We start from the raw sequence: 23,517 nt of genomic DNA, 5'->3' as shown, positions 1-23,517 counted from the left end.
GGGCGCTGAGCTGGAGCTGTGCTGTGGCTGCGGGCGATGTGCTGGAGCTGCACTGTGCTGGGGCTGCAGGCCGAAGGCGCTGTGCTAGTGCTGCGGGCGCCATCCTGAAAATGTTGGCTGTGCAGACTTCAAAATAATGGCACCCGCAGTCGGTGCATCTCCGCACTTGCCACCTCCGGGCGCCATTTTCCTTAAGTCCGCTGCTGGGAGATCAATGGGCTGGAGGCGGCGTGTGCACAGATGAGATCTTGTGCAGAGAGCTATATCTGCACACTCGCCATTTTCAGGATGGCGCATGCAGCCCCACATCGCCTTTGGCCTGCAGCCGCTGCACAGCGCAGCCCCAGCACAGCCCCCGCAACATTGCCTTATTCCGCCACCGCCCCTGCCTCCTGTAACTCCACTCTACCACCGCTGCCGGTGAGATACCACCGGATTGTAAGACTGACTCACCCCCCCTTTTTTTTACCCTAAATTTGGGGTGCATCTTATAAACCGAAAAATAGAGTATGTACTGGAGCCCAAAATATTGTAAGGAAGACATAACTGAACTAGAGCGGGTGCAGAGAAGAGCGAGCAAGGACATTAACCTCTTCACGACACATGCCGTAATGGGTACATCATTGATCGTGTCAGGTTAATCCCTACCTGCTGTCGCGAGCTGCGATCGCTGCACATGTCAGCTGATTTGAACAGTTGACATGTGCGGCTATCAAGCACAAGTGGATTCACTACCCACTCGTGCCTGTTAACCCCTTATATAAATGTCACAGCGTGATGTAACAGCGGGCCGCGGTAAGCATTCACTTACCCAGCTCTATCGGGAGTGATGTGATCCCGTGGATCCGATGGTTGCCATGGTAGCACTGGGTCATGTGCAGAGGGCAGTGTATGTCAGGAGAGCTGCTTTTGTGCAGATCAGAGCAATGCTGCTCTGATCTACAAGAAAGAATGAGCGATCAGACTGCTGATCCTTATAGTCCCCTAGGGGACCAAGTAAAATAAAAAAAAAATTAAAAAAAAAGTTTTCAAAAATTAAAAAAAAATAAAAAAAAATTTAAAAGTTCAAATCACCTTCCATTCGACCCATTGAAAATTAAAGGGTTAAAAAACATACAGACATTTGGTATCGCCGCGTTCAGAAATGCCCGATCTGTCGAAATATAAAATTAATCTGATCGGTAAACAGCGTAGCGGCAAAAAAAATTTCAAACGCCAAAATTATGTTTTTTAGTCACCACGAATTTTGCGCAAAATGCAATAAGAGTCGATCAAAACGGCGCTTGTACGCATAAATGGTACCGTTAAAAACGTCAGTTCAAGACGCAAAAAATAAGCTGTCACTGAGGCAAAGATCCCAAAAAGTGAGAGTACTACCGATCACGGTGAATGGAGCAAAAAGTGCGCCTTTTTTTTTTGATAAACATCTGAATTTTTTTAACCCCCTATAAAAGTAAACCTATACATGTTTGGTGTCTACGAACTCGCACCGACGTCAGGCATCACACCCACACATCAGTTTTACCATATAGTGAACACTGTGAAAAACCTATCCCAAAAACAATCATGAAATCACACTTTTTTGCACTTGGAGTTTTTTTGCCATTTTCCAGAACACTATATGGTAAAACTTATGGTTTCATTTAAAAGTACAACTTGTCCCACAAAAAATAAGCCCTTATATAGCAAGATTGACGGCAAAATAAAAAAGGTTATGGCTCTCAGAACAAGGGGAGCGAACCCCCCCTCCTAGAAAAATGGAAAATCACCCAGGGGTGAAGGGGTTAAAGGTGGGCTCAGTGTGTTGTTACCGCTTTTTCATCATTTCCATATCACTCGTGTGTCTCCATTCTATAATTTGCATAATTCCATCACTTTTCCTTCTTGGTGTTACGTCTGTGTTACAATAGATACAAGTAATTGTTTTAATTAAAGAACATTTTCCTAAAAAAGAAAAATCCATGACGCGCCAGCACCGCACACCCGTCCGTGAGTATATGCAGCCAAATGTGCCGCAATAATGATCACCCAGGTGGGAAATCTAAGGTTGCTGGCGACTAAAGTGAAAGAAATCCACCGAGGGACAGCCGCAGCTTCACATGCACATGCAGACCATATGTTCTCAGTAGGAGAAATACAGTTAGGTCCAGAAATATTTGGACAGTGACACAAGTTTTGTTATTTTAGCTGTTTACAAAAACATGTTCAGAAATACAATTCTATATATAATATGGGCTGAAAGTGCACACTCCCAGCTGCAATATGAGAGTTTTCACATCCAAATCGGAGAAAGGGTTTAGGAATCATAGCTCTGTAATGCATAGCCTCCTCTTTTTCAAGGGACCAAAAGTAATTGGACAAGGGGCTCTAAGGGCTGCAATTAACTCTGAAGGCATCTCCCTCGTTAATCTGTAATCAATGAAGTAGTTAAAAGGTCTGGGGTTGATTACAGGTGTGTGGTTTTGCATTTGGAAGCTGTTGCTGTGACCAGACAACATGCGGTCTAAGGAACTCTCAATTGAGGTGAAGCAGAACATCCTGAGGCTGAAAAAAAAGAAAAAATCCATCAGAGAGATAGCAGACATGCTTGGAGTAGCAAAATCAACAGTCGGGTACATTCTGAGAAAAAAGGAATTGACTGGTGAGCTTGGGAACTCAAAAAGGCCTGGGCGTCCACGGATGACAACAGTGGTGGATGATCGCCGCATACTTTCTTTGGTGAAGAAGAACCCGTTCACAACATCAACTGAAGTCCAGAACACTCTCAGTGAAGTAGGTGTATCTGTTTCTAAGTCACCAGTAAAGAGAAGACTCCATGAAAGTAAATACAAAGGGTTCACATCTAGATGCAAACCATTCATCAATTCCAAAAATAGACAGGCCAGAGTTAAATTTGCTGAAAAACACCTCATGAAGCCAGCTCAGTTCTGGAAAAGTATTCTATGGACAGATGAGACCAAGATCAACCTGTACCAGAATGATGGGAAGAAAAAAGTTTGGAGAAGAAAGGGAACGGCACATGATCCAAGGCACACCACATCCTCTGTAAAACATGGTGGAGGCAACGTGATGGCATGGGCATGCATGGCTTTCAATGGCACTGGGTCACTTGTGTTTATTGATGACATAACAGCAGACAAGAGTAGCCGGATGAATTCTGAAGTGTACCGGGATATACTTTCAGCCCAGATTCAGCCAAATGCCGCAAAGTTGATCGGACGGCGCTTCATAGTACAGATGGACAATGACCCCAAGCATACAGCCAAAGCTACCCAGGAGTTCATGAGTGCAAAAAAGTGGAACATTCTGCAATGGCCAAGTCAATCACCAGATCTTAACCCAATTGAGCATGCATTTCACTTGCTCAAATCCAGACTTAAGATGGAAAGACCCACAAACAAGCAAGACCTGAAGGCTGCGGCTGTAAAGGCCTGGCAAAGCATTAAGAAGGAGGAAACCCAGCGTTTGGTGATGTCCATGGGTTCCAGACTTAAGGCAGTGATTGCCTCCAAAGGATTCGCAACAAAATATTGAAAATAAAAATATTTTGTTTGGGTTTGGTTTATTTGTCCAATTGCTTTTGACCTCCTAAAATGTGGAGTGTTTGTAAAGAAATGTGACAATTCCTACAATTTCTATCAGATATTTTTCTTCAAACCTTCAAATTAAACGTTACAATCTGCACTTGAATTCTGTTGTAGAGGTTTCATTTCAAATCCAATGTGGTGGCATGCAGAGCCCAACTCGCCAAAATTGTGTCACTGGCCAAAGATTTCTGGACCTAACTGTAGGTATCTGCTGGACATCTATGAGCGCAGTCTCCTTTAAGAGGAACAGGATTGGACATGTTGAAACTCAATATGCCCGACCTTCCTTTTTTTATGTCGTTATACATGTAATAAGTGGAACAAACACTCATGACAGTAACAAATTCATACTTAAGCCATTACCCAATATTTCATAATAATGTCCCCAACACCCTCTGATGTTTTCTGAAATAAGACTTTACATGTTTTAGCGCCACCCTGGTCCTATGATTGTTTCTGATATTAGCCATTAATTAAATGATATAGCTCACCTCCACTGACTACAATACCGGGCACAGCCCATATACAAGGGTTGGGCTGTTACTGGAAATAGTAGACAATGTTTTCTGATCCTGAAGAGCTCCCTTAAAGGGGATGTTTAGCACTAGAATATCAGATCAGACTGGCCAAGGTCAGGTATGTGGGGTATCGAACATCATGTTCCCCCAATTTTCAATTTTCGGTTGTTCTCAGGTCCTACAGCTTCTGGAAGTACAAAGCAAACAAAACCAGGACACTAGAGCTCCCTCACCGTATAGTGACCATCCTTGGCTACTGAAGCTCAAATCATATTCACTTCAATAGGAGCAGTACCGGAGAATGTATTTGTATGCTCTGTGTCTTGATTCCTCTGTACAGAGCATCTTACACACTAGGAGATGCGCTATTGTGTTTTTCTGGGCTATTGGCTGTCAGGTTGATTGACAGCACTGGCTTTCATGCTGGTTCTGGGAGGTGATGATTGCTCAAGTGTTCCATCTTGCTCAGCTTCTTTACTGAGCATGCTCTCTCAGAACCTCGCCAGTCATACATTCTGGTTCTGTAGTTGTGCTGTTGGCCTGCATTTCTGCAAGGGTTCTGATCTTTGCTTCTTGACCCCGGACCATTGTTTGACTCCTCTCTGCCCGATCCCTGTTGTGACCTCCTAGCTTTTGACCTTGGACCGTTACCTGACCACATCTCAGTTTTCTCCCTGATTCTATTACGTGCCCTCCTGGAATTCTGAACCTCGGATTGTGACCTGACTACACCTCTGTGTACTCCCTGTATCCATATGCGTGCTCCTGTTACTAGATCACGGCTTGCCTGACTACTCTTCCGTGTGTACTATCCGTAAGTAGCATTACACTCTGCATTTCCAGTGGCTGTAGGACATGTAAACAGCTGAAATTGGGGTCTCTAGGTGGGAAATCTGGTGTTCACCCCCGAATAATCTGATATCCTATGCATGGGTGGATCATCTGTATCTCAATTTTAGAATTTTCATCAAATACAACAAAACAAATCTAATAAATGCAACAAAAATGAATTGCAGAAAAGTAATTCCAGCCCTTAAGAGTTCACAGTAATTTCCCAGCTGGGTCTATAGGACGTAATGAAGTCCGCTCGACCCAAAAAAGTTGAGGTTTCGGAATATATACAGAGTCCGTGATTTGCAGGTCTAATGTTCGGTGTCACAGGGAGATCGATGCTCGTGGAGATTTCCGAGAAGAGATTCCATTCCCTAATGAAAACAAAAGAGGCATGGTGAGATATGAAGTCATTGTCCGCCGGACAAAAGGGCAAAACCGGGCACAAGACCCTCCCTCGCCTCCCACCAACTCAGCCTGTTGTCTGTAACCAACGGTTTAGCCATGGCATGCGAAGAAAACTGTTCCCTTATTGTTTCCTTGTCTTGGCGGGCGGGAGAAGAGGGATAGGAGATAATAAGAGGACATCACAAAGACATGCGGAGTCAGATATAATAGGCTACAGGCCTGCGGCATTATGCAGTGCTGGAGATTATGGAAAGAGCACCTTGGAGAAACAAGATACAAGCAACGCTGTCCTAAAACCCGACGCTTTGTGGAGGAATCCTTTCGAGTCAAAGCTGGATGTCAACTTCCTAATTGATTACTATGGGGGCCGGTGCTAAGATGGCCAAGTTACAAATATTCAACTCTATGCACAACACCCTTAATGGCCCCTTAATATGTCCGGAAACAATCCAGTGCTACAAACTCTTCACGCCTCGTTACCCCTAAAACAAACCTATGCAGATTGACATCAGCCCACCAGACTATGGCTGTGCCGGCATCACTAATGCTGTTGACTGATGACTTAATAGGACAACTCATCTACAATAAGCCAAAAATCCTTAAACATTGAGGGCATTCTCCAGTTCTTTAATTTTGAAGGCCCATCCTTAGGATACATCATCAATACCGGATGAGTGGGGGTACGACACCCGTCACCCCTTCTACTCATCTGTTCCTGGTGTCAGCACTGGGGTGCCAGGTGTCGCCCCGCCAGCGATCTGGTATTGATGTCATACCCTAGGGATGGGCCATCAATGGATCAGCCCCCATGGATCGGACTTGTTTTCCTGCACATTCCATAGATGATAGATCACATTGAGATCTGGAAAATCTGGAGACAACTCATCAACTTGATCTTTTTCATGGTCCTCAACGTTTTTTTCAGTGTGGCATTGGGCATTATCCTGCTGGAAGAAGGCACTACCTTCAGGGAATGCTGCTGCCATGAATTTGGGTAGTTATTTTTTGCCTTTTTAGGTCAGTAATGCTTGGCACATCCACATGATTCCAGAAGCCAAGGTTTCCCCAACAGAACGTGCCCCATCACACCGCCTTCTTCTTCCCACAGTGCATACTGGTGCCATCTCTTTCCCCAGTAAGCAATGTACGGGCATCAGCCGGCCACATGATGGAAAACGGGATTCATCAGACTCGGCCACTCTTTTTTTCTATTGTTCCATGATCCAGTTCTGGGACTGTCGTGCCTATTGTAGGTGGACATGACCACTTTGACCGGTCTGCGGTTACCCACCCCCGTACATGGCGAGATGAGATGTTCTGTGCAATCTAATGCTGTTCTATTATAGCTATCTGAAACCTTCTTAAAAATTTGTGCTCTTCTGTGGCTAGCCTTTCCATCTCGTGCACCAATAAGCTTTGGATGTCCATGACCTTGTTGACAGATCACTATCGTCCTTTGCTGTCATGCTAGGTAAGGGAAAGTACCAAGCGAATGGCGAAAGGGAGGGGAAACCCTGTGTCTAGGGAAGGGGGAGATGGTGAACCCTGACCAAGCCTACCACTGGGTCCTGGCTTCCCTCACCACCCTAGAAAGGTTTCGCACCTATGCGCCTAGCCAGATACCTGACACTAGATATCCCTAGTGCCAGGCCCTGGCTTCCTTCACCACCCTAGATAGGTTACGCACCTATGTGCTGAGCCGGATACCTGACCCTAGATATCCCTAGTGCTGGTCCCTGGGGTCCCTCATCACCCTAGATAGGTTCCGCACTTATGCGCCGAGACGGGTTTCTGACCCTAGATATCCCTAGTGCTGGGCCTCAGCTTCCCTCACCACCCTAGACAGGTTCCACACTTATGTGCCGAGCCAGATACCTGACCGTGGCTGACCCTGAAGTAGGCCCTAGCTAGTGAGCGGATGGGATGAGCACTTAGTCAACCCCAATAATCTCTAAAGAAGACAAAGGAATAACAAACGGGAAAAGTAAACAAACAAATAACTCATCTCCAAATGACTCAGGAAGAGGAATTGCAACAACAACAAAGATTCTCCAGATGTATGCAAGCCGACTGCTTGCACTGAAGACTTGTTAGGAGTATAAGACTTATCACCAGCTTAAGGGGGCTTTACACGCTACAATATCGTTAATGTTTTATTGTCGGGGTCACGTTGTTAGTGACGCACATCTGGCGTCATTAACGATATCGCAGCGTGTGACACTGACCAGCGACCTTAAGCGACCTCAAAAATGGTGAAAATCGTTCACCATCGAGAGGTCGTCCCAAAACCAAAAATCGGTAATGGTTGATTATCGATGTTGTTCGTTGCTCCTGCTGCAGCACACATCGCTATGTGTGACACCGCAGGAGCAAGGAACGTCTCCTTAGCTGCCGCCGGCCGCAATGCGGAAGGAAGAAGGTGGGCGGGATATTACGTTCCGCTCATCTCCGCCCCTCCGCTTTGATTGGCCAGCCGCTTAGTGACGTTGCGGTGACGTCGCTGTGATGCCGAACATTCCTTCCACCTTGAGGGAGGGATTGTTCAGCAGTCACAGCGACGACGACGACCAGGTAAGTGCGTGTGACGCTGCCGTAGCGATAATGTTCGCTGCGGCAGCGATCACACGAAATCGCATCCACGACGGGGGCGGGTGCTTTTGCGTACGATATCGCTAGCAATTGCTAGCAATATCGTAGAAGGTAAAGCCCGCTTTAGAGTTAGGGCGCTGTCACACGGTACGATCTATCGTGCGATCGCACAAGCGATCGTACCCGCCCCCGTCGTTTGTGCGTCACGGGCAATTAGTTGTCCGTGGCGCACAAAGTCGTTAACACCCCGTCACATGTACTTACCTCCCGGACGACGTCATTGTGGGCGGCGAACATCTTCTTCCAGAAGGGGGAGGGACGTTTGGCGTCACAGCGACATCACACAGCGGCCGGCCAATAGAAGCGGAGGGGCAGAGATGAGCGGGACGTAACATCCCGCCCACCTCCTTCCTTACGCATTGCCGGTGGAACAAAGGTAAGCTGTGTTCGTCATTCCTGGGGTGTCACACAGAGCAATGTGTGCCGCCTCGGGAACGACGAACAACCGGCGCACAGGAGGACCGACATTTTGAAAATGAACGACGTGTCAACGAGCAACGATGAGGTGAGTATTTTTGCTCGTTCACAGTCGTTCGGAGATGTCACACGGTACGATATGTCTCACGATGCCGGATGTGCGTCACGGAATCCGTGACCCCGACGACATATCGCCAGATATATCGTAGCGTGTGATGCCAGCCTAAGGGGAAATGAGGGTATATAAAGACACAAAGGGAAGTGCTAGCAATTAACAGCTGTAAGGGTGAGGAACACCATAGGGTCCTAAAGGGAAAGGGATGAAAATTAAGCAGAGGAGATACATAGAATGGCAAATACACCAAGCAGGAATAATAGAAGGTCAGGGAGCAGTTTGTGCAGCCAAACGCTGTGACCTTCTATAGCCAGACACCACAGGACTGTCTGTCACCTGTGACATTCCCTGGATCACTTAGGTAGGCGCTCAACGCTACATAACAGGAACATCTAAAAAAAAAAAAATCCTGCCATTTCGGAGATGTCCCAACCCTGTCGTTTAGCCTTTAAAAATGGGTCCTTGTCAAAGTTGCTCACATCCTTACGCTCCTTTTTCTTGTTTCCAACCCATCAACTTCACAAAGAGACTGTACAATTTCTGCCCAATATATCCCACCCTTGACAAGAGCCATATGTCATAAGATAATCAAGGTTATTGCCTTCACCTATGAGTGGTTTTAAGGTTCTGGCTGATCGGAGTCCACTAGTATATAGCCCCAGTCAATGGTCCATGTGACAGTCACATATTGCACGCGGCTCGGCAGTGCTTTACAGCACATCAGGTGCTGGCCCCTAAAACGAGGGATTTTTATTACAGAAAATAAAGAGAGAGAATCAAGGATTTCAGAAGCCGAATAATTACAGCCGAGGAGTCTGATGTGAAACAAGCAGCACAACGTATTGTATGAAACAATCCCCACGAGAGAAACACAAAATCAATACCCCACACAAACACTCCATTAAAAAAGCATCAATGTGGAACGGTGCGGAGACAGACTGGAAAATAATACAGGATCCGCCAGAAGAACGTCTGCGCTCTAATACATACCGCGACACACGCCGCAATGAATAAAGCATGGACGGGTGGATCTGAGCGGTAAGGAATACCAAGGGTTAATATCAGACGAAAAGGATAAAAAAAAACAACAAAAAAACAATTGTTCTGAAGAAGCGCTGCTAAAATCTCTCTGTAAACGCCACTCACTTGCAGTGCCCCTCATATCCTCTGCCCCAAATAAATACTACTGACAGCAGTGCCCCTCATATCCTCTGCCCCAAATAAATACTACTGACAGCAGTGCCCCTCATATCCTCTGCCCCAAATAAACACTACTGTCAGCAGTGCCCCTCATATCCACTGCCCCAAATAAATACTACTGTCAGTAGTGCCCCTCATATCCTCTGCCCCAAATAAATACTACTGTCAGTAGTGCCCCTCATATCCTCTGCCCCAAATAAATACTACTGTCAGCAGTGCCCCTCATATCCTCTGCCCCAAATAAATACTACTGTCAGCAGTGCCCCTCATATCCTCTGCCCCAAATAAATACTACTGTCAGTAGTGCTCCTCATATCCTCTGCCCCAAATAAATACTACTGTCAGTAGTGCCCCTCATATCCTCTGCCCCAAATAAATACTACTGTCAGCAGTGCCCCTCATATCCTCTGCCCCAAATAAACACTACTGTCAGCAGTGCCCCTCATATCCTCTGCCCCAAATAAATACTACTGTCAGCAGTGCCCCTCAAATCCTCTGCCCCAAATAAATACTACTGTCAGCAGTGCCCCTCATATCCTCTGCCCCAAATAAATACTACTGTCAGCAGTGCCCCTCAAATCCTCTGCCCCAAATAAATACTACTGTCAGCAGTGCCCCTCATATCCTCTGCCCCAAATAAATACTACTGTCAGCAGTGCCCCTCAAATCCTCTGCCCCAAATAAATACTACTGTCAGCAGTGACCCTCATATCCTCTGCCCCAAATAAACGCTACTGTCAGCAGTGCCCCTCATATCCTCTGCCCCAAATAAACACTACTGTCAGCAGTGCCCCTCATATCGTCTGCCCCAAATAAATACTACTGTCAGTAGTGCCCCTCATATCCTCTGCCCCAAATAAATACTACTGTCAGCAGTGCCCCTCATATCCTCTGCTCCAAATAAATACTACTGTCAGTAGTGCCCCTCATATCCTCTGCCCCAAATAAATACTACTGTCAGCAGTGCCCCTCATATCCTCTGCCCCAAATACTACTGTCAGCAGTGCCCCTCATATCCACTGCCCCAAATAAATACTAATGTCAGTAGTGCCCCTCATATCCTCTGCCCCAAATAAATACTACTGTCAGCAGTGCCCCTCATATCCTCTGCCCCAAATAATCACTACTGTCAGCAGTGCCCCTCATATCCTCTGCCCCAAATAAATACTACTGTCAGCAGTGCCCCTCATATCCACTGCCCCAAATAAATACTGTCAGTAGTGCCCCTCATATCCTCTGCCCCAAATAAATACTACTGTCAGCAGTCCTTCTCATATCCTCTGCCCCAAATAAATACTACTGTCAGTAGTGCCCCTCATATCCTCTGCCCCAAATAAATACTACTGTCAGTAGTGCCCCTCATATCCTCTGCCCCAAATAAACACTACTGTCAGCAGTGCCCCTCATATCGTCTGCCCCAAATAAATACTACTGTCAGTAGTGCCCCTCATATCCTCTGCCCCAAATAAATACTACTGTCAGCAGTGCCCCTCATATCCTCTGCTCCAAATAAATACTACTGTCAGTAGTGCCCCTCATATCCTCTGCCCCAAATAAATACTACTGTCAGCAGTGCCCCTCATATCCTCTGCCCCAAATACTACTGTCAGCAGTGCCCCTCATATCCACTGCCCCAAATAAATACTAATGTCAGTAGTGCCCCTCATATCCTCTGCCCCAAATAAATACTACTGTCAGCAGTGCCCCTCATATCCTCTGCCCCAAATAATCACTACTGTCAGCAGTGCCCCTCATATCCTCTGCCCCAAATAAATACTACTGTCAGCAGTGCCCCTCATATCCACTGCCCCAAATAAATACTAATGTCAGTAGTGCCACTCATATCCTCTGCCCCAAATAAATACTACTGTCAGCAGTGCCCCTCATATCCTCTGCCCCAAATAAATACTACTGTCAGTAGTGCCCCTCATATCCTCTGCCCCAAATAAATACTACTGTCAGTAGTGCCCCTCATATCCTCTGCCCCAAATAAATACTACTGTCAGTAGTGCCCCTCATATCCTCTGCCCCAAATAAATACTACTGTCAGTAGTGCCCCTCATATCCTCTGCCCCAAATAAATACTACTGTCAGTAGTGCCCCTCATATCCACTGCCCCAAATAATCACTACTGCCAGTAGTGACCCTCATAACCACTGCCACAGAGTGCCACCATTAAGCCATACTCTCAGCAGAATGAAATGATAAGATGAGGCCGCCTGCTGCTGACACAAGGGGGCGCTAACTGTATACCTTGTCGTCAGTAGGAGCAATACCCAAATGCATAGGCAGAAAGATCCCCTGGTATCTCAGATGGCATGTTGTGGCTGAGGAGGACTGAGGGACCCTTGTTCTAGCGATACCCCAGGAAATATATATTTTGTGTAAAGCAGATATCGTGCACTGTCAGAATGGAGGCAGATGAATGATCCCCCACTGCCCAGTTGGATCTCATCTTCTCTGCACTGTTATATTAGCATCCAGGCCTGTACTCTACCTTGTGTCGGCTGCATTTTGCAGCCCCCCTGCTCTTCACCATGGTCCATTGCCTGGAGGGGGGTTGTGACATCTTGCATTGGAGCATCCTTCAGCTGCTGACTCAGGAGCCGTCTCTTCATCCCTGAGGATTAAACACAATCCCATTATAGAGCAGTTCAGGAGGGAAGGATGGGAAAATCAATGTGGATATGTATGAGAACATCACAATATCGCAGGAAACATTACAATTACTGCTCTCCTAGGACTGATTTCATTACGAGGCGCGGCGTGCCCGCTGTACCCGCATCCAGGTCATGTTTACAATTTAGCGTTATTTCTTGCCAATGTTGCCAGGCACCTTGCCGGCCACTGGAGCGAAGAGCGAGATTCTGCTTAGAGCACTTGGCTCCGGACCCGGTTTTGTGTCTTTTCAATATAATGGCGTTACGCCAGCATCCTGTGAAATCGCTTCCCACACAGGAGGAGTTTATTCCACTTAATTAAAGCGGTTTTGTCTCTTTCGAGCTTGGGAAATGTGACTTCCCTGGATACAGAAGGATGGAGGATGACCTCATCGACAAGCCTGTACCGCAACGTGCCATTACGCGATTCCCCGATATTCTTCCCTAATGGATGACCTTGCCAACGTCCCCGAGTCTGGTGACACGGTTATATTACTCACCATCAGCTCTTCAGAGGCAGGAGGACGGTCTACACACACGGATTTATGTGCACTTTAAGACCCTCATCTTTTATCTGCCTGGCATCTATTGTTGCACCATTGTTTTGTACAAGTCTATTGAGGGTCTTTTTTTTTTTTAATGGGTATTGATTAAATGTTGCCCCACCTGCCCCAAAAGTCAATAAAATATTGTCTACTTATGTATTTTTAAAGGCTTATTCCAGGAATTATAGAAATGGTGTTGACGTTATATCGATGACGTTTCCCAGAAATGATCGGATCTATGAAGTTTTATATCTGTGGCCTGTAGCTCTACAGATGCCGTGAAATTACCACTCCCAAAAGATTCAGACAGGAACAGGCCGGGGGAACTGCAGGTTTTACAGCAAATATGAAAATGAAGCTCTTTTTAGCTGTGCTTGACACCATTACTGTTGTCACACTAGGTACGGGGAAGTACCAAGTGAACGGCGAAAGGGAAGGAAAACCCTGTGTTTAGGGAAGGGGAAGATGGTAACTCCTGACCGAACCCACTACTGGTCCCTGGGGTCCCTCACCACCCTAGACAGGTTTCGCACCTATGCGCCGAGCCGGATACCTGACCCTAGGTATCCCTACTGCTGGTCATTGGGGTCCCTCACCACCCTAGATAGGTTCCATACCTATGCGCCAAGCCGGAAATGTGACCCTAGCTATCCTTAGTGCGGGGCCCTAAATAGAGAATAGATGGGATGAACTCTTCGTCAACCCCACTAACCACTATAGACGACACAAAGAACACACAAGGGGAAAATATATGAACTACTTATCCACAGATGACTTAGGTAGACGTTCAGCAGAGCTTTCTGCAACAATACCACCCTAGATAGGTTCTGCACCTATGCGCCGAGAAGGATACCTGACCCTAGATATCCCTATCGCAGGACCCTAAATAGGGAATGGGTGGAATGAGGTCTTTGCCAACCCCACTAACCACTATAGACATTACAAGGAGGACACACAGGAGGAAAATGTATGAACTACTTATCTACAGATGAATCAGGTACAAGTTCAGCAGAGCTTTCTACAACGATACCAAAGATGAATACAAGCCACCTGCTTGCACCCAGGGCTTGAATAAACTGAAGAATATCACCAGCACCAGTCGATAGGAAGAAAGGGGTATATAAGCACTAAGAGAATACTGATGGTCAGCAGTTAGGTTGAAGTCGAGCTCCTGATGGGTCCAAAATGGATAGAGATGAATCCAGCAGTAAAGCTACCTATACCAATGAATACTGACAGCAGGAACAATGGAAAGTCAGGGAGGATTCTGTGCAGCCAAACTATGATGACTGTCACACTACTAGTATGCAGAAAATGGAGAGGTAGTCAGACAGACCGGAATCATAAATCAGGAGGGCAGGACAGTACTTGAGGGGCAGACAGAGACGAGGTCAAGGTACAAGCCGAAGGTCAGGGTTCCAGGAGAGTACATACAAGATATAGGGAGCAGGCGAGGACATGGTCAAGAGGAGGTCCGAGGTCAGAAGCCGGAAAGTCACAAAAGAAATAAGGGAGGCCAGGCGGAGAGGGGTAAACCGCAAATCTGAAAACTGAGCACCATGGGAACCAACAGCACAACTGTAACCAGGAAGTATAACTGGCGGCGTCCTGAGCTAACATGCTCCCTAAAGAAGCAGAGTAATCACCGGGAATGAGAAGCATCTGTGAGAGCACCCCCCAGGACCAACGTGAAACTCAGTGCTGTGAAACAACCAGCAGAGCATACACTGCAGCATGGACAAAATATACTGGCTCTGCAGGAGAGCATAGCAGAACAATACTGAATGTTCTGCACAACGGAATCGTGACACAAACGCTGTGACCTTCTATGGCCCGAAATCACATGACTGTCTATCACCCGTGACACACCAGTGACAACTGTCCTAAATATCCAAGACGGAAGGTACTGCTGCCCCCATCCAATTTTTAGAATCAGTGCATTTTCACTTTTCTGCATGCTATCATTGCAGCAGGATTGGAGACTGTGTCCTTGTGCAGGTTCTTACCGGATGAACCCAAAGCACCGGCGCGGGCTGCCAGTATTACACACACATCTTTGGCAATGGACTTTTGGGCGTTGTAGTTTCATGAAGGCTTAACGGTTGCCGATTTCTAATATATCCTGTATATGGTCAGTATATTGTTCATCGATATCTTATTTCATACCCAACGTTGGAGGGGTAATTGCCGGGAAGACTTTCCAGCTGTAGTCTACGGCAGAGATCGGACTTATTGCTCTTTTTTGCTCGTTCACAAGCAGAATCTTAGGCTTGTCTTACAGATTACGATAGACATTGACCATTCAGTTGAGACCTATTTTATACCGATGCCGCCTTCCAAGAAGTGTAGTAGTTCCAGATAAGGCCACTAGGGGCAGACATCAATGGGAATTATTCATAAAAATGAGCGGATAGGAAAAGCAAACGTGGTGACGACGGGGATCATAAAACAGCTGTTATGTGACCGCCACAAGCTACTATAATTTATATATGTGCGGTTTCTTGAATGTAGTGCAAATCAGTTTTACGATGCACCATAAATGTTTACAGTCGGAATATTTATCGGTAATCCCACTAAATAGGATCGTCTCCTGTCCACTGTTGTCTGACTCTTGAGTCATCTGGCAACCCCAAGAGTACCCCGTGAATAGTAGGCAAGCGTGACCAGTGCTATATGGGACAGAATGGATGTTAGTCGCATGCAGGTGTCACGGGGTGTACATATGGAATAGGGGCTACCAGGCTGACCCTAAGACTGGGGTACCTGCGCTGTCCCTTATCTCGAAGATAGACTTGATGGTAGCCAGGTTTGAGCCTCCAACTTGGTCCTGCCTCCTGTTCAGGCACTGATAATACTTCCTCCCCACCCGGGGAGCGGGCTGGAAACCCAGTAACCAAGCCCCACAAATAGACACAGACAAGGGTAAACAAAAACTCGCACACAGCACAGCACACAGCACAGCACAGCAACATGCACCAAGGAGGGACAATTTGTGATCTTGGGAATTAACACAGAAGGGGTAGGAAATAAATATGTAACTGGAGGACTCACACACCATGCAGAATCGCAACTTGTAGATCACCATAGAACTTGATAACCACAGGAACCAAGAAGCAAAAAGCTATATCTGGCACTCAACTCCAGTATCCAGAGCCTTATAAAGCATGAGGGCAGCTGGAGGTGATCAACAGCCTGAGCTCCCAGTAGATGATCACAAGCCAGTAGGGATTAACTCCTGCTGTACTGGAGGGCAGTGAAACCAGAATCAGCCGACACCCATGACAGGCTGTGCAACTAAGTGATACCAGGCTCTGCAGTGTGAACAGAGTCCGACGCTGACATGACATCCAATGAGTGCAACGCTGAACACTATATAACAGCAGTGGTGGTCATGCACGACTACTACCACTCCATTCAGTGGAGGGTTAGAGCCGTCCGACCCCCAGCACCTGTACATTTACCATCTATCCTGTGTGTAAACCCCTTTCCACCCCTCTACAATCCTCCCCGTCCAGTTAGGTGGCCTTCATGGAACAGATGGGACTATTCCTTTGAACAGGCTGAGCTGCAATACCAGATGCAGCCTATAGGTAACGGTGGCACTGTTGGTCAGAAAATAAATTGCTGACCTTTTTTCACTGATTGCAGTTAACCCCGAAAACTTTCTTTACTCTAATGAATTATTCTCCTTGGCGGTTCTCAGGCATAATACTACAAGCGACGCAATGATAAAAGATGTAATCAAACATTTCTCATAGGGAATGAGCAGTAACACATCTGTTCCAGAGGCCCGTAAACACGCGTCTGTAATAATAAAGTATATTACAGGAGGGAAAGAGCCATATATAATTATATATGGGGTTGGTTGTACATTTTTCCTGGCCGACAAATGTAATAATGAATGCAAAATGATAATTAAAAGCATGCGCAACATAAAGGAGCTGGGAACGATTGTGAGCGGATTAATGACGTTTATTGTCCTCCGCTTCTATCCTTCAAAGGGTCTCTAAAAACGATTGATGGCTATGGGCAACTGATCCATCTTTTTTCTCCACTTGTTTTATTACATTGACCTATTTATGTCATTTTATTTTGAGCATTTATTTTTTTTTGTCCAGACAAGGGCCGACTGTTACGTGTATAAGGACAGGCTCAGGATCAGAGTTCTCTATTACCAGCTGAGACCGTGCACATTTAAACGTTGCTTTTTTCCGTTGGGTATTTTAGGGTTAATCCCTTCCCTGGTGCAGCAGCAGACTTGCTCAGCTGTATATAATGCCTCTGCTTCCTGGAGAGGTTGCTGGTTATTCAACTCAGTTTGGAGCTAGCCCAGGAGCAGAGAGGACGTGCTTGTTGCTGTGTTTTGTTGATTCTTGTCTGTTTTTGTTATTATCTCCATTCCCTTGTTACCTATACCCTTATACTTTTGGTTGCTCCCTAGTGTAGGTTTTAGGTGTTCATTTGGTTTTACTTTACCCCTGTCTGTTTCTCATATTTGGCGGGGTTTTCGGGATTTCCGTCCTAGTCGGTCCCCTGGGTGGTGGGGGCTTTGTCATCAGGGCCAGGACAGGAAGCACGACCCTGCGGGGGCATGGACCTCCCTACCTTGAAGGGTACCTCAAGGTGTGAGGGCTAGCTCAGGAAACAAAGTCTTAGGGTCTGCATAGGGTTTCCTGTGTCCCCTGGCCATCCGTTACACACCGGTACCTGACACTGACGCAGCACCCGGTGAAATAGGCCAAAGGTTGGGACCTACGGCACCTGGATAGCCCATTGTGCCCAAGTTTTAATTTGCAACATTCGCCGTACACATATGGTGAAAGCGCATGCCGCATTTATGGAGCGGGCTCAGCCACCACCAAAGTCTAACGGCTGCAAATAGAGCTACGGGTTTCTCCAAAAATAAGACCTACTCCGAAAATAAGCCCTAGTATGATTTTCCAGGATTACGCTTGAAATATAAGCCCTACTCTAAACATAAGCCCTAGTTACAGTCAGTGCCAGAGTACCATGAAGATACCACGACAGAGAGTGGTCCCTCCGATTTCTGGTGTGAGGAGATCACAGCGCAGGGCTTCATACTTACTTGCTCAGATTAATACTGCTAGCTGTGCAGATTCTCCTTTTTCCAGCGCTGCAAGGATTAAGTAGATCGTCTGGTCTCCTGAACTCTGAATGAAAGCAATAGCCAGCTGTTCTCTATTGCTAATTAGCTCTGCTATAAAGACTTTCCTCCCAGTCCAGGTAACTGCTGGTGATAGTTTCTGCTTTACTTGCCTCTAGAGGAAACCTATGACCTGAAGACCAGGAAGCCGTTCAGAGAACATTTTCTGTGTGAAAGCTGTGGTGAGTTTTTCCATTCCTTAATCCTTTTTTTTCCCTCTGGCCCTTTCCTCATTATTATATTTTGTTGTTTGGAGTGCAGTGCATGATTGCTGTTTATTTTATCTTTGTCTGTCTAATCCTCTGTATCTTTAATTTTGAGCGAGACTAGCGTTCCCGTTGCCCTGCTCACTATACAAGGCTGAGTCCCGGGAAAGACAGGGATAGGCACGTGATCGGTGACGGGGTGAAAGAACCCACATAGGCACGTTACGGAGTACAGGGATCAGTCTCCTGAGTTTAGGAGGTGATCCTGCTCTCCTTTCCCTAGCACCAGGGGCCACCATTGTATTGTGTACCCTGTGTTTTGTGGCACTCGCCGGGGGTTCCCATGTAACTGGCAGAACCCCAGTAGTCACTACGTGACACGGAGTTCGGGGGGGAGTCAAACTGTGCAATTTCTCAGGGCCCCCAGTGTTTATATTCTGAGGTTAAGATTGTTTAAGGACCTTTGGTGACTTCACCGTCATTTAACCATTATGTAACCAAAGGTCTCTTAATTGCAGTAGTCTAAAAGAACTGAACAGGAGACGGGATGGTATTCAGGATTGGCATTAGGGGAAAAGGAGAGCAAACTGGGCAGTTTCACAGGGCCCCATTCTCCTAGGGACCCCAGTATTTCTATACTGATATGGTAAGACTGCTTAAGGACCTTTGTGACATCAAACTCATGTGATCATGTTGGTATCAAAGGTCTCTTACTGCAGGAGTCTAAAGCTGAGGAAGAGACAGCCTGGTGTGTGTGTGTGTGTGTGTGTGTTTGTATGTGTGTATGTGTGTATGTATGTATGTGTGTGTGTGTGCGTATAAAGTGTGTATGTATGTGTGTGTATATGTGTGTATATGTGTATGTGTGTGTGAGTATGTATGTTTGTATGTATGTGTGTGTGTATAAAGTGTGTATGCGTGTATGTATGTGTGTATATGTGTGTATGTATGTATGTGTGTATGTACTGTATGTCTGTGTGTGTTTGTGTATGTATGTACGTATGTATGTGTGTGTATGTGTGTGTATATGTGTGTATGTGTGTGTATATGTGTCTGTGTATACAGTACAGACCAAAAGTTTGGACACACCTTCTCATTCAAAGGGTTTTCTTTATTTTCAGGACTCTGAAAATTGTAGATTCACATTAAAGGCATAAAACTATGAATTAACACATGTGGGATGAAATACTTAACAAAAAAGTGTGAAACAACTGAAAATATGTCTTATATTCTAGGTTCTTCACAGTAGCCGCCTTTTGCTTTGATTACTGCTTTGCACACTCTTGGCATTCTCTTGATGAGCTTCAAGAAGTAGTCACCGGAAATGGTCTTCCAATAGTCTTGAAGGAGTTCCCAGAGATGCTTAGCACTTGTTGCCCCTTTTGCCTTCACTCTGCGGTCCAGCTCACCCCAAACCATCTCGATTGGGTTCAGGTCTGGTGACTGTGGAGGCCAGGTCATCTGGCGTAGCCCCCCATCACTCTCCTTCTTAGTCACATAGCCCATACACAGCCTGGAGGTGTGTTTGGGGTCATTGTCCTGTTGAAAAATAAATGATGGTCCAACTAAACGCAAACCGGATGGAATAGCACGCCGCTGCAAGATGCTGTGGTAGCCATGCTGGATCTGTATGCCTTCAATTTTGAATAAATCCCCAACAGTGTCACCAGCAAAGCCCCCCCGCACCATCACACCTCCTCCTCCATGCTTCACGGTGGGAACCAGCCATGTAGAGTCCATCCGTTCACCTTCTCTACAAAGACTCGGTGGTTGAATCCAAACATCTCAAATTTGGACTCATCAGACCAAAGCACAGATTTCCACTGGTCTAATGTCCATTCCTTGTGTTCTTTAGCCCAGACAAGTCTCTTCTGCTTGTTGCCTGTCCTTAGCAGTGGTTTCCTAGCAGCTATTTTACCATGAAGGCTGCTGCACAAAGTCTCCTCTTAACAGTTGTTCTAGAGATGAGAAGGTGCGTCCAAACATTTGGTCCGTACTGTATATACAGTATATAGACAAACGTAAGGGCCCACCTAAAACTTGGAGTCGGCCCTGATCCAGACCTGTTGATAATCAAGTACTAACCTGCTCTACTACTAGATTAAAGGCCATAATATCCAATTTTTTACCATTTTTCAATAATTTTTGATTTCATTTTTGCTTCCATCCCGGCCCCATCTGCAGATCAGTGTATAAATCCTGATATGTTCTGCTCAATAAAGTTTTCAGTAAGTTACCCGTCCACATATTTCAGTACCTGAGAGGCTAAATACCCCCCCCCCCCATAACATCTGCTGTCTGATTTTTTTTTATTTTTTTTTTGACGAATTAATTAATTTTGCTGTTGCGTGCCTGAGAAAGCTGAACACGTCTGTAATCTCCAAAATGAAGCAGCAAATCAACCCACGCCGAGCTCAGCGAGTCTCTAATGAGGCCCGTGATACCACGGGGGGAGACCAAGACACCACAGACCATCATGGCGTGGACGGTCACCAGGCCGGCAGCTCCATATTGAGGGTAGAAGGACCACCGGGGACCAGACCGCCGTACAGGTCATTACACTGACTAAAGGCAAGGTTAACATATTCAGCCACAGCTGTCGGCGGCCCATTCGGGGTTAATTTGTTACTTACCAGTGTTTTTTTTTCTTACTCCTTCCTGACAGTCAGTCGATGACAAACGCACTTTGGGGGATTAAGCTTCGAGATAAAATTATAATTAATAATGAAAAATTGCCCTACTTTCCTGCTCACTAAACAGCCATTATTACTAGGGGAGCTACCGGCGGCTAAAAATGGATCCTTACATTGAAATGTGATAATGGGATGTGACCGCTAGAATTTTTGTACAAAAAAACCCACATTTTTTTTATAAAGACTTGTTTCTAAAAAGACCTATTATAAGAAATGATTTATTTCAGAGTGAATCGCTGCGTAAACTGGGAGGCAACAGAAGCCTAGATTTGGGGGGGCACAAACATCCACCCTACTGGTGACCCTGGTAATGATGGCGGCATACAGAGCCAAGCTACTGGTGACGCTGGTAAGGATAGCGGAATACAGAGCCAAGCTACTGGTGACCCTGGTAAGGATGGCGGCATAAAGAGCCAAACTACTGGTGACCCTGGTAAGGATAGCGGAATACAGAGCCAAGCTACTGGTGACGCTGGTAAGGATGGCGGCATACAGAGCCAAACTACTGGTGACCCTGGTAATGATGGCGGCATACAGAGCCAAACTACTGGTGACCCTGGTAAGGATGGCGGCATACAGAGCCAGCCTACTGGTGACCCTGGTAATGATGGCGGCATACAGAGCCAAACTACTGGTGACCCTGGTAAGGATGGCGGCATACAGAGCCAGCCTACTGGTGACCCTGGTAATGATGGCGGCATACAGAGCCAAACTACTGGTGACCCTGGTAATGATGGCGGCATACAGAGCCAGCCTACTGGTGACCCTGGTAATGATGGCGGCATACAGAGCCAAACTACTGGTGACCCTGGTAAGGATGGCGGCATACAGAGCCAAACTACTGGTGACCCTGGTAAGGATGGCGGCATACAGAGCCAAACTACTGGTGACCCTGGTAATGATGGCGGCATACAGAGCCAGCCTACTGGTGACCCTGGTAATGATGGCGGCATACAGAGCCAAACTACTGGTGACCCTGGTAAGGATGGCGGCATACAGAGCCAAACTACTGGTGACCCTGGTAAGGATGGCGGCATACAGAGCCAGCCTACTGGTGACCCTGGTAAGGATGGAGGCATACAGAGCCAAGCTACTGGTGACCCTGGTAAGGATGGAGGCATACAGAGCCAAGCTACTGGTGACGCTGGTAATGATGGCGGCATACAGAGCCAAGCTACTGGTGACCCTGGTAAGGATGGAGGCATACAGAGCCCAGCTACTGGTGATCCTGGTAATGATGGTGTGACGCTCTGGACAAGCTACTGGTGACCCTGGTAATGATGGTGTGACGTCCTGGACAAGCTACTGGTGACCCTGGTAATGATGGCGGCATACAGAGCCAAGCTACTGGTGACCCTGGTAATGATGGCGGCATACAGAGCCAAACTACTGGTGACCCTGGTAATGATGGAGGCATACAGAGCCAAGCTACTGGTGACCCTGGTAATGATGGTGTGACGCCCTGGACAAGCTACTGGTGACCCTGGTAAGGATGGCGGCATACAGAGCCAAGCTACTGGTGACCCTGGTAATGATGGAGGCATACAGAGCCAAGCTACTGGTGACCCTGGTAATGATGGCGGCATACAGAGCCAAGCTACTGGTGACCCTGGTAATGATGGAGGCATACAGAGCCAAGCTACTGGTGACCCTGGTAAGGATGGAGTCATACAGAGCCAAGCTACTGGTGACCCTGGTAAGGATGGAGGCATACAGAGCCAAGCTACTGGTGATCCTGGTAATGATGGTGTGACGCCCTGGACAAGCTACTGGTGATCCTGGTAATGATGGTGTGACGCCCTGGACAAGCCAGGGGTCACAGGTAATGACATCACCACACCCTACACCCCGGTTAGGCACATCAAAGCTAGACCCAAAAATCCTTGTTGCCTTCCTCCAGGGGCTGATGTTCACACCAGGGGGTGGGCCAGCGGTTGGCCCCGCCCACCGAGGAGTTCACAGTCCTGGAGGCGGGAAAAGTGAGCAGATTAGTCTTGGACGTGAGAGTGTGAGGAGTAAAGTGGTAGTCGAGCAACTATCTGACAGCGTCCGGGTGTGTGCCCCGGACAGAGACAGCAAGGTTAGCAGATGGCGGTGACCGTCTGCAGGAGTGGCCTATCGGAGTTGCCGTAAGGACCGTGGACGGGCGGTGGCCCGGCGGTACCGGACCGGTACACAAGGAGAAGCCAGCACCATTGGCAGGGGCATTTCGGATCCCAGCAAGGCTTGGAGTCGCCGTGAATTTGCCAAATCCGTCAGTGAAGGGGACCTCCGGGTTTCCAAACAACTAAGTCCCGATTGAAGGCAACAGTCCAACCGTATGAGAGAGACACCGCCACCGCCAAGGCACCAGTTTCTCAGGGCCAGCGCCTGCGGGCAAAGAGGGGCTCCTCCGGCCCATATCCAAGCCGGGGAGCGGGTTACCGGTGGGAACCCATTGGAACCAACAGAAGTACTAGGTGCAGGGAAAGAGACAGTCGCCGTTAACTACCGGGGAAAAGCAACAGCAGCCGTCCGTGGGAAC

At 47.0% G+C, this 23,517-nt stretch overlaps 1 protein-coding gene across 1 annotated transcript in view; it reads right to left on the bottom strand.

Annotated features, from left to right (window-relative positions):
* Positions 1-3,490: 3,490 nt before the first annotated feature.
* The window catches only part of TRIM44 (tripartite motif containing 44), a 146,881-nt gene continuing 126,854 nt past the window's right edge, over positions 3,491-23,517 (bottom strand). The window contains exons 5-6 of the mRNA XM_075326811.1: positions 12,223-12,345; positions 3,491-5,310 (exon numbers count right to left, since the gene is read on the bottom strand). Of these exons, the coding sequence (XP_075182926.1) occupies positions 12,258-12,345 (88 nt within the window). The 3' untranslated portion in view covers positions 3,491-5,310; positions 12,223-12,257. The remainder of the gene's footprint in view (positions 5,311-12,222; positions 12,346-23,517) is intronic.

Source organism: Anomaloglossus baeobatrachus, chromosome 10 (assembly GCF_048569485.1).
Source record: "Anomaloglossus baeobatrachus isolate aAnoBae1 chromosome 10, aAnoBae1.hap1, whole genome shotgun sequence".
Lineage (NCBI taxonomy): Eukaryota > Metazoa > Chordata > Amphibia > Anura > Aromobatidae > Anomaloglossus > Anomaloglossus baeobatrachus.
Note: the sequence above shows the minus strand (reverse complement) of the source record. Positions and strands in the feature narration are given on the sequence as shown.